The following is a 10,937-nucleotide window of genomic DNA, read 5'->3' as shown; positions in this document are numbered from 1 at the left end:
TCCTGTGCCGTGCTGCGCCGCGCCGGCCGCCTGCCCTTGCGAAGAAGGAGCTGCAGGCGTGTGGGAAGCCGGCTGCCATGGCAACCGGCAGCAAGCCGGAGCGCCTGGTTTCCTGTGGAAAGTGTGTGTGTGTGTGTGTGTGAGTGTGTGTGCGCGTGCAGGGGGGTGTGCAGGGCAGGCAGGGAAGAGTGGGCGGCGCAGGGGAGGAGAGACTTCCCCGGGCGGCGACTCCTGCTCCCTCCCGGGCCGCGAGTGAGTGACAGCGCGGCCCGCAGCCCGGGGAGCCTAGCCCAGCCCGGGCACCGCCGGCCGGCCGGCGGGGGTGAGTGTCCGGCCTTCGCTCGTTTGTGCATGTCCCCACTTAACGGCTTGCGGGGGGAGAGGCGGGCTCCGAGCCCGGGATTCCGCGGGCTCCTGGCGGCGGCTTTTCGGGGGGCTCCACACGGTGCCTCTTTTGTCTGGCGTGCCCCGCGTGTGCCTGCCTCTGCTGTGGGGTGTGTGTGTGTGTGTGTGTGGGTGCCTGTCTGCCTGCCTCTGCTGTGGGGTGTGTGTGTGTGTGTGTGTGGGTGCCTGCCTGCCTGCCTCTGCTGTGGGGTGTGTGTGTGCCTGCCTCTGCTGTGGGTGTGTGTGTGTGTGCCTGTGGTGTTTGTGTGTGCGCCTGCCTCTGTTGTGGGGTGTGTGTGTGCCTGTGGTGTGTGTGTGTGTGCCTGCCTCTGCTGTGGGGGGGGGGGTGTGCCTGCCTCTGCTGTGTGTGTGTGTGTGTGTGTGCGGGGTGAGCGCCTGCCTCTGCTGTGGGAGGTTTGTGGGGGTGCCTGTTGTGTGAGGGGTGTGTATGTGCCTGTGGTGTGGTGTGGGTGCCTCTGCTGTACTGTGTGTGTGCCAGTTGTGTGGCATGTGTGGGGGGCGGAGGGGGTTGGTGCCTGTGTGTGTCTCTCTTCCGGCCCTAGGACCTCAGACAAGAGCCCTGTGTAGCTGGGACGCTGGTACCATCCATCAGCAGAAGTTGGTCCAGTAAAAGCTATTCCCACACCTGCCTGGGCTGTCCGCAAGGACCCTTTGTCGCTGTACATGGGGTGGAGTTGGCGCCAATGCAGCAGTCTCAGGCTCTCAGCCCTAGCAGTGTGTGCCTGACAGCTCTGTGCCTTTTAACCAGGACTTTCCTTCTCTCCTCCCTTGCACTCCCCTTAGATCGCCCCCTCTTTCCATCCGTCAGCCTGTCCGTCCAGTGGCTGTGGGGCAGGTGGTGTCCCCTGGCCGGGTAGGTGCTGGTGGCTGGAATTCTGGTTTCTTCCTCATTCTAACAGCAGCAGAGTGCGAGCCTGCCATTGCGCTGCCATTGCACTTCACCTGCCAAGACCCACATGTGGGACAAGAATCCTGTCTGAGCGTAAGATGCTTTGGAAATAGCAGAGCTGGACGCATAAAAATACATGGAATTCATTCTATTCACATGCCCTGCATCAAATTTGCTGTAATCGTAGTTTCAAGATTCAGCATTTCCAATGGTCAGAATTAATTTACAGTAATAAAATGGGGGACGATACCGGGGTTAGGATCCTGCAGCTGCCACCATCCCTGTGCCCATGTGGAGGCACTTAAGAGTGGGGGCCCCTTTTGTTGTGGGATGGGTTTAATAAGTGAGGTGGTGGTTCGAGGCAGGATGGAGAGGTGAATGTGGACTCTCTTAAGTAGATCAACAGGGTTTTTTAAGGTTCCATTAATGTTTGTACAGCATTTTGAAATCTTTGGATAAAAAGTGCTCGACAAAAGCAAAATAAAGAAGATTGTTTTTATTATTATTTAATCAGCACCTAATGCATGTTAGGTGCTTTGCATGGCATAGAAAAGACAGAGTCTTTGTTCTGAAATGCTTCCAGTCTAAGCATAAACTGATTACAGGAATTTTAAACAGAGATGTAAATTTAAAAAAAAATTCGTTTGTTTCTCCTCTTCACCTAGTTTCTGATCATGTACTATTCTCTACTTATGTTCCCTATTTCTCTGTTCCTACCTAGCACTGACTTTCATTGCATAACTACCACCTCTTTTAATTCAGTCTATACTGGTTCATAGATTCTCTGACCAGACGCTCTGTGTGTGTATGTGCAAAGTGACATGATAAGGCTCATGTATCCAGTTCTCCTGAGTTTGACCAAACGAACCCAGACAATCCTAGATCACAGAGCACTCTCCTAATGATGACTTTCTTCATGCCACTGCCTGGATGCCAAGCCACAGGTCTTTTTTTGGGTTGTTTTCAGTTTCGGTGGTTTCATCTGTAGGGCAGATTTTTTTCCCCCTCCATTAGGGCTTTGAGTTTAGAGTCAGTCCCCGAGGCAGGGAATTTAGCCCTTTCTGACTACTTTACTGATTCAACAGCATGTGGCGCTTGAACCCATGTTAGGTTCATACTTCTCTCCAGATGAACCAACAGTATCACTGAGACATAGGGTCATTGAGCCACAGCAATATGAATTATAGCAATTTTGTAAAGTTATGAGTGATATTTTAATGTCTAATTGAAACAAACACTGCCAAATCCTTCCTCATGAGACAGAGGATTAAAAAATTTCCTCACAATTTAATCCCAAATGAGGGAGTCTTTCCAGATGAGTGGGACGCAGTGGACTTGGAAGGCCTGGGCATCCAGATGGCACATGCCACTTTGTAAAACAGCTTTGATAGGAGTCTTTCTCCCCCCCCAGTCTGCTTCCAGCTTCTGTGGTCTAAGGTTTTTCATGCTATGATGGCCTGATTGTGGGACACACTGAGTCTGATTCCGATCTAAATTACAAATGTTTAAATTAGGAAGTAATTCCACTGAAGTCCACTGGTGAAAAATTGGTGCAACATGAGAATGAGGCTCAACAACTGAAGAAAGACCCTGGATATCTTTGCTATTCTTTGTATTGTGATAGCACTTTTGAAGGCCCCAATCAAGATCACAGCACTAGAATAAGAGGGTGATGCATAGGAGTACAGGTCAGAGACTGACGCTTATTTCCTGGCCATTGTGCTAGGTGCTATCCAAACTCATAGGAAGACATGATTCCTGCCCTGAATAACTTACAGTCTAAAAGTTATAAAATCAAATGTAGTAGTGGAAGAAGCTGGAAATGATACAAGAATTATTAACCAAAACAACACAGATAAACAACATTGCAAACAACTATGGAAGCTATCAGATTTTGCTGCTTAAAATGGAAACATCACAACATGAGCAAGAAGGAAGCAACACAGCTACAACAACATTGCAAACAGGAATTATTAAAGTTAATTACAGATACAGTGTGTGTAACGTCTGCTTTTTATGGGTCAGTGTTTCTCATTTAGACAAATCCCCAGTATTAAAATATGAATAGTCCCAGATCTGTGTGGAAGTAGTAATCAATTTGGGGACATTGCTACTTGCATGGCTTGCTACAGTATGTCATCTTGGCTGCTAACTTCCTGTAGCTGGAATATCTTTGTTTATGTTTATTCCCAGGCCTCGAGGTGTCAGTCTGCTTTGGAACCCTATGCCATGATTACATCTCGCAAGACCTGGGACCTGGGACCTACTTCCTCGTTGAAAGACCTGTGGAAAAAGGACCTCCCTCTTGACAGTGAGTATTTAAGTAATGGCTCATCCCATTCCATGCCCAGCCCACTCATGCTCACACCCTTTCTCACACTCCAGCCAGGAGAGGCTAGAAAACCAGCAAGCCCACATTTTTGACATTTCTTTTTAGATGCCAGAGATGAGACTAGAAAGGTTTCGGGGAAGCAATTCCAAAACAGACAAAAGCTGTTAGGTAACAACAGGGCTCAGCTGATGACAGGTGTTTCAGTGCTGCTGCGGTGCAGAAGGGTGAAAGGCTCCTGTCCCCCGTTTCTAGTGAGACGCCTTGGGACAAAAGTTAAATTTTAACATGTAAAAGAAAAAAATTATCTGTGATCTGCATGGAAGAAAAACATGTGGCTTCTGTTCGTCCTTCATCTCAGCTCCTTGTGAGGGTTTGTTATCTTTCTAAAGCACGTAAAGCAAATAGGTGAGTTTAGTTTAACCTTTTCTTCTTCAGGGACTGACGTCTTTTATAAAAGTAGCTAGAAGAACGGAAACCTGCTTGCTGAAACATGCTGCTGCTTGTATGCAGTTATACACAACACACACTGTCTCTTTACACTGATCTTGGGCTTCAGGGTCATTCTAGGGCTAAATGTTACAGCCAGGTTTTAGAGAAGGGGATAAATATTTTGGGTGGGAAATCAAAAACAAATGGATTGCCTGGACTCTTACTGTTCAGACTGACCCAGCAATTCGTCTATGTGTTGTTTCTTCTCCGATTTCTAACTACTGACCGTAAAAGTATGTATCTGAGAGGTTGGACTGATCTGCAGCAACAAGGATCTGAAAATATGTTTTCATTTTTCCCCGTGCCCATTCCCCACTGAGCTAATACAATTCCTTTGTTACTGGGCAGTGGGGGGTGAGAAACAAAAAGCAAGTGTACTGTGTGATTATCATCAGACTGTGTCCTACCTGGTAGGTATATTAATGTATATTAATTGCATGTATGTAATACCTTTTATCCAAGGAACTACAAGTGATTTTGAAAGGTTGTTATTTATATTCTAAAGATGGAGAAATAGAGGCATAGGGAGGCAAAATGACATGCTCAGCAAGATTATATGTCTATCTTGCATGGATACAGCCCTCCTCACCACAGTACCTAAGTACATCCCAACTATTTAAGAACAGAAATAGCAATAACAATCTCTCTCTGCCCCTTTCCAGCCTGTAGGAGAAATGGCTTGACTTATTTATAGTAGGTTTTTTTTGGGGGGAGGGTGGGGGGGAGTGTTTGTGTGTGAGTGTGAGAGAGAGATGAACTGATCGTGGGAAAGCTCAGTTGAACAGCTCATTTTTGCATTTAGTTCTGGGCATGGAGAGGCCTGCCGTCACTCTTATTTCTTGCAGGACTCGGTTCCGTAGTTTAAATCCAGCTCCTGTGAAAGTTCTGTTTTCCACCCTTACAAGCCTCCCTCTGTGGCCCGTATATTCATTATACTAATGGGACGTAGCTGTCATAGGAAGTTAAGGTCACTGAGGAAAAAGTGATCTCTAAGATAGTTTGGGCTACTTTTATATAGGGCTTTGAATATCAGGAAAGAGATCTTGCGTAGTCAGTGCAGAGAGCCGAGTGAGTGTATATGGTCATGATGATCTGTGTTGCTAAGCAGAGGGGTAGCTGTGTTTTGCAGCAGCTGGAGCTTCATTCCATTCATTGTAAGGAGTTGCAATGATTAAGCCTGGAAGTCACCAGTGTGTGGGTCACCGTAACTGGGTCTGCGTCTGGCAGGATGGAACACAATCTCATGCTGATCACAGAAGAGTTTTTTGCCACCATGGCTATATAAGTGTCCAACAGCACCGAGGAATCCACAACCACATCAACCCATAGCCTTGTGGTAACAGACATTCTTGAGAGTGGGAGATATGAGAGAGGAGACAAGTTCTTCAAAGTGCTTCCCACTTCCGACTATCATCACTTCAGTCCTGTCAGGGTTCAGCTTTAGCCAGCTGCTCTTCATCCAGGGGTTGATTTTGGCTGAGCATTGAGAGAGCTGGGAGATGATCCCCTTTTTCTCAAGGGAGCTTCTTCTACATTTGGACCCAGAAAGGAACTGAATGACCACTCTGCCTCTAAATTTGTCCTTCTTGGTTCTGATTCTGTAATGAAAAGCACATTCTGGGGGAATGAGGTGTTATCTCACTAATCCTGCATTGTCAGTTAGACAGGTTTTGTGATGCAGACATGGTCAGGCAACTTGATGGGGTAAGAGCATGGATACTGAAGTCACAAAATAAGTGAGTGGCAGAGGTGCGAGGAGAACCCAGGAGTCCTGATTCCCAATCCCCTGGTGTGGGAGTTTTGACAGTACAGAAGAATTCAGGCTTTTGACAACATTATAGATTGAGAGGTGGAGTTTGCATAATTCTTCAGAGTCTGTTTGGATTCTTTACAGGATTCTTCATAAAGATACATGAATAGATTGTGGAGGCTATAGTTTGGATTCCTGTAACTTATGTTCATTTGCCAACAGATCATTCCTGCCCTAAAGGGCTCATTTTGCTCATCAACATTGCCAAAGTTGTAATAATACTTTTTTCTTGTATGATGCTTTACATTTTCCAAATGATGTACAAAGAGGAAGTGGTGGTCATATGTGAAATGAGTTTCACAGATCTCAGCTCACTCAGCTAGGGGGACTGTAGCTTTGCTTAGATCTTCTCCTTCTCCTCTTTTCTCCTTGTCTCTCTAGTATATGGGAGATGCCTGTGGCTGAGATTTTATACAAAGCTCATGGTTTCTTCATTGACCTGAAGTATTTTGGGCAGCAGGAATTGAAAGCTTCACTGTAGTTGTTAATGACCTTGGCTGTGAGCCAGAGAAGGGAGGGGGCTTGAATACCAGCTTCAGTTACTAGCATGATGATGGATGACATGGAACAGAACTCGTGGGGAGGAGGAGATAGGCTTGTTGAATGAGAACAGGAGGCACACGTGAGACTGAATCAATCTAAAGGAATCCCTCCTCACTCTCTTGCTGTTTGTAGTTAGTTTCTACTGAGGTGATTTATTTAACATTATTTTTTATTTTGTTTAAGGGAAAGGAAAAGATTCACTCATCAGTGAAAGTGAAGAGGATTCCTCTGTCCAGATTCCTGTGCTGCCTGCATTGGTCCAACATAAAACCCTCAGTGTGAACTGGTCCAGCTCTGGAAGTCCACGCAACCTCTACCTGACTGTACAGGTAAGAAACTCCTGGTCCACTTCTGAGTGAGGAACGAGAGACCGAGCACATACTGAGAACACATTCTTTATCCTCTGGCACTCTGTGGTTTTCTGCTTCAACTGTGTGTCTTTTCAGCTGTGTCTTTATGGGACAGGGAGTGGGTTATCAACTAAATATTATATTGGGATCTAGAAGTCATCTGCCTGCAGTGTAAAGGAGCCAAAAGCCAGCTGAACTTTTCACTGGGGAATACCTGAGGTGTAAGAAGAATTTCCTGGTGACATTAGACTGATGTAATGGCACTATACCAGGCCTCATCACAACCTCTGGTGCCTGGACATGTCAGGGACATGTCTTGGGAAGAGAAGGGATGTGTTGGGGAAGGAAGGCAGGAGACTGGAATGCTCAGCATTCTGGCTATTTTGATCTGTTGGGTGGTCACTTGGGGACTGTTGCAGGCAGGGTGTAAGTCAAAGCAGCCCCTGAGGCTGCTCTAACTTGTGTCAAAGGCTGAATCAATCCTCAGCAGTTTCGAGATCTGGAAATCATACAGTCACCTTTGTGCTCCCTAGATATAGGCTGCACTTAACTCATCTTAGCCACAGCCCAGGATCAAGGCCATTATCATAGAGGATCCCAAACCAAAAATCAGTAGTAGGGATCTCAACATCTCCCAGCAGGTTGCATTTGGGGGGAATATGATAAGTGTCTTCATAGTGGCGCTCATAGCTGATCGAACTTAGTACTCCCACACTCTCACAGCAGAAAGCCCTCTAAAGAATAAGGTAGGAGCTCTGACTGTGGAGCAATTAGTAATTCGTTTTTTAAACCACTCTTTGATTTAGGTGCCAGATTTTTAAAACTAGATCATTCCTTTTCAAAATACAATTTATTCTGCTGTGTAAAGGCACTTTGCTGTAATACTGTATTCCCTGAGGGGAGATGGAAAGGGTGTTGGAAAAATATATTTGAGTTGTCTGGAAAGAGTTAGAAAATCAAATCCAGTGAGGAAGTGGTAAAGACTTAGTGGAACTGTTATGAGTAACATTTTTGGTGTTGCTTTTGTGCTAAATAATAATCATTCAAGGGAGGAAGAAGTTAAAACATACAAACACGCTTTGCATAGACATTATCCCATATCTAGGGTTGTGCAATAGTGTTTACTAACTAATGTTTCGATGGGTGTGGGACAAGATGGTAGGAATTTCTCATGGAGGTGTTAGAACAAAGGACTGAGCGTCAGAACTCCTAGGTTCTAGTTCCATTTCTGCCACTCATTCATTGTTGGAGTTTGGGCAAATCCAGCACTCTCCAGCACTTTGGGCAAGTCACTTAAACTGTGTCTCTATAAAATGGAGACAATACCTATCTGTTTCACAGGAATGTAGTATAGCTTCTTCATGAATTACCTTTTGGAAAGTGCTTCTAGCATGTGGAATGAAGGGCACTATAAAAATGCAACATATCATTTTCTGGCTGCAGTTCGAGAATTGTTCTCCCTCAACTTGAAGTTAAAATCAGAAACATTCCAATTGTAATAACCATTCACCAATCTGTGTTGTGTATTGTACCCTCTCATGAATTTCAGGTTTATGCTCTTCAGAGCAGGGACTTATTTGTTTGGCACTGCTCGCCTATTGCACAGTGTTTTGTGATCTTTAGCTTGGTCTAGACCATAAAGTTTTACCACTAAAACTTGTCTTTTTTCAGAACACTATAGATACAGGGTAACTAATAAAAGTAACTTCTGAATGGGGTGGGGGAAAGTTCTCAAATCTCAGTCAGTGAACAGATTACACTAAAACCTTGTCCACACTGACAGTTTTGAGAAAGTCTTCCAACATTGCTCCAGCACCAGTGCAGTTCCACTGGGGATAGCAAAGGTGAGAGTGCTAGTGTAGTCTGGCTGTTGGTGCTTTTTACTTGCTTTTAGCAGGCTTAGATAACATGGTGGTGAAAATGCTAGTGCCTGGCCTACACTAGTGCCCCTATCATTGCAAGTGCCATCAGAGGTGTATTGGCACTAGATCAACAGTGGAGAAATCCCTATAATTGTCACGATAGACACAGCTTCAAATCCTGTCTGCAGGCCATTAAGGCAGTCCTGGCAGAGTACCAGAAGCAGTGTAATCTTTATTGTGGTAGCCGAAAGGAGAAGGCTTGCTCCTGGAATGGAGAAGAATATAGATTTTTTTTTCAAGCTACTGAATAATAGTTACATAAATTATGATAATCCCCTTTTTCCTGTCCATCCTTCCAGATCTTTCATACTCAGGTAAAACTGTTAGAAATTAGGCTTGCTCCAATTCTGTGCTTCTGAACAGTGGTTCATTGAAGTTAAATGGTCCATAGAAATGGGTTTACAATGTGATAAAGCAGCAGAAAAAGCCAGTGTTAATTCAGCAACATGTCATGGAACACAGAAGTGGCAGTCTGTAGAATGACTTCCCCAACTAAAATACTGTATATAGGACAGGGTCCCTCTCTACCAGTGAGGTGCTGACAAATTGGAAAGAATATAGAGAACAATAAATGTGATTAAGAAGCTGGAGGCACTGATTTATGAGGATAGATTAAAAAACACATACAAATATATTAAAGGATGGACTAAACTAAGTATGTGCATCTTGGCTAAACCACAACAAAGACAGGGAGAGACATGACTATCTACCAGTATTTGCGAGATGTAAAACATTAAGGAGAGTGAGGACTTGTTTAAGGTGGCTAAAGGATTGGGGTGTAACTAGGAGGAATGGGATGAAATTAAGGAACGGAAAATTGAAGTTGAATGCCAATGAAAACTTCCTGACATTGAGATCTGTAAGGCTCTGGTGATGTCCTGAGGGATGTGGTGGAAGCCTCATTGATTGGTGATTAGATTGGACAAAGCACTAGCAAATGTAGTGAGAGGCATAATCCTGCATTGAACCATGTTTGGGGCTAGATGGACTAGATGACTTAATGCATCTTTTCTGTCTGTGGTTTCTGATTCACTATGTCGGTTTTCATTCCTGCTTAAACTGATTTTTCTTTCCTCCTCCTTTTTCTCATTAATCTTGGTTTGACTCGCCTGATTGCAATCAGGAAATCACCTTGTGTGCGATGAATGGATCAGCCTCAGTCACTGTAATTGAGTATAATTTTTTCTTACATTGCTGTCTCCTTTTCTGTCCCCCGCCTGTCTCCTCCTTGTTCCTTTCTCTCCAAAATAAAGTTTTTGAACTTTGAAAAATGACCGCTACGCAAGATGCTGATTTCCAGTCTGTAGTTTGTATTTGAGATCATGTGTATCTGCTTCTTGTCTTTTGCCTTGTGACTGACCTTTTGGAAATCTGAAGATGATGAGATCTGAAAGACGGAGGGAAAGTGTGGGAGAACATAGGAGGACATTGGGAAAGAGGGCACTAATGGGTTTATCGGGTGACATAGGCTGGAGTTTGATTAGGTTGGAACAGCAATGGGAAGGAGTTTGGTTTTAGCAGGTGGGGAGTTGACTGGATCAGAGTGGTGTGGGGAAGCAATGAAAATGCAAAGGCAGCAGAAATACATTGTGACATACTGTGTGATACTAAGGTGCCTGTAATTATTTCAATATCCTGGGACACAGGGTGACCTTTCAAAATCTCAATCAGCCTATGATGGGAAGTCTAGGGAGAGTTTATGTTCCCTTGAGTTACAATGCCCTTTAAAGGGAAAATGGTTATGTTTTGGACGCAGGCCTTGCAGGACAAGTTGTGCGAGTACAAGAGTCAGGTGAAGAACGAGGAGAAGCATCATCAACCACAGACTCAGTGTAGGACCCAGAAGCTGGGCATAGAGAAGAGGTCGGGGTCTGCTCACAACTGGGACACTGGAGCTCAGGGGCAGGAAGCCTGCATCATGAACGTTGAGAAAACAGGTAAAGGAGGGGGCATGGAACTGATGGCCATTAATTCTCATGCCTATCTCTGTCTCAAAGCAACAAAATCAGAAAGAAACTGCTTCATAGTGAAATGAGATAGAGGGTAAGTGAATTTCCTCAGCTCACACCTAATCCAATGATTCTTTAATATAAACAGAAACTGATTACTTACTAGGAAATGAGTTTGGCTCAGGAGGAATCAAATGCAAACTAAGTGTTTGCACACAGGTGTGCAAAATAATCTCTGCTGCGTCACT

At 44.9% G+C, this 10,937-nt stretch overlaps 1 protein-coding gene across 3 annotated transcripts in view; it reads left to right on the top strand.

Annotated features, from left to right (window-relative positions):
* Positions 1 to 250: 250 nt before the first annotated feature.
* KIFC3 (kinesin family member C3) overlaps positions 251 to 10,937 on the top strand; it is a 41,534-nt gene continuing 30,847 nt past the window's right edge. For all 3 annotated transcript variants that reach the window (XM_067552453.1, XM_067552471.1, XM_067552462.1), the window contains exons 1-4: positions 251 to 322; positions 3,488 to 3,605; positions 6,652 to 6,797; positions 10,497 to 10,677. In XM_067552453.1, coding sequence (XP_067408554.1) covers positions 3,524 to 3,605; positions 6,652 to 6,797; positions 10,497 to 10,677 — 409 coding nt within the window. In that variant the 5' untranslated portion in view covers positions 251 to 322; positions 3,488 to 3,523. The remainder of the gene's footprint in view (positions 323 to 3,487; positions 3,606 to 6,651; positions 6,798 to 10,496; positions 10,678 to 10,937) is intronic.

The sequence above is a fragment of the Emydura macquarii genome, unplaced genomic scaffold, assembly GCF_026122565.2.
Source record: "Emydura macquarii macquarii isolate MOO-44397 ecotype Brisbane River unplaced genomic scaffold, CSIRO-AGI_Emac_v2 contig_295, whole genome shotgun sequence".
In the NCBI taxonomy this organism is placed as follows: Eukaryota; Metazoa; Chordata; order Testudines; family Chelidae; genus Emydura; species Emydura macquarii.
The sequence above is the reverse complement of the archived record's forward strand: the minus strand, read 5'-3'. Positions and strand labels throughout refer to the sequence as shown.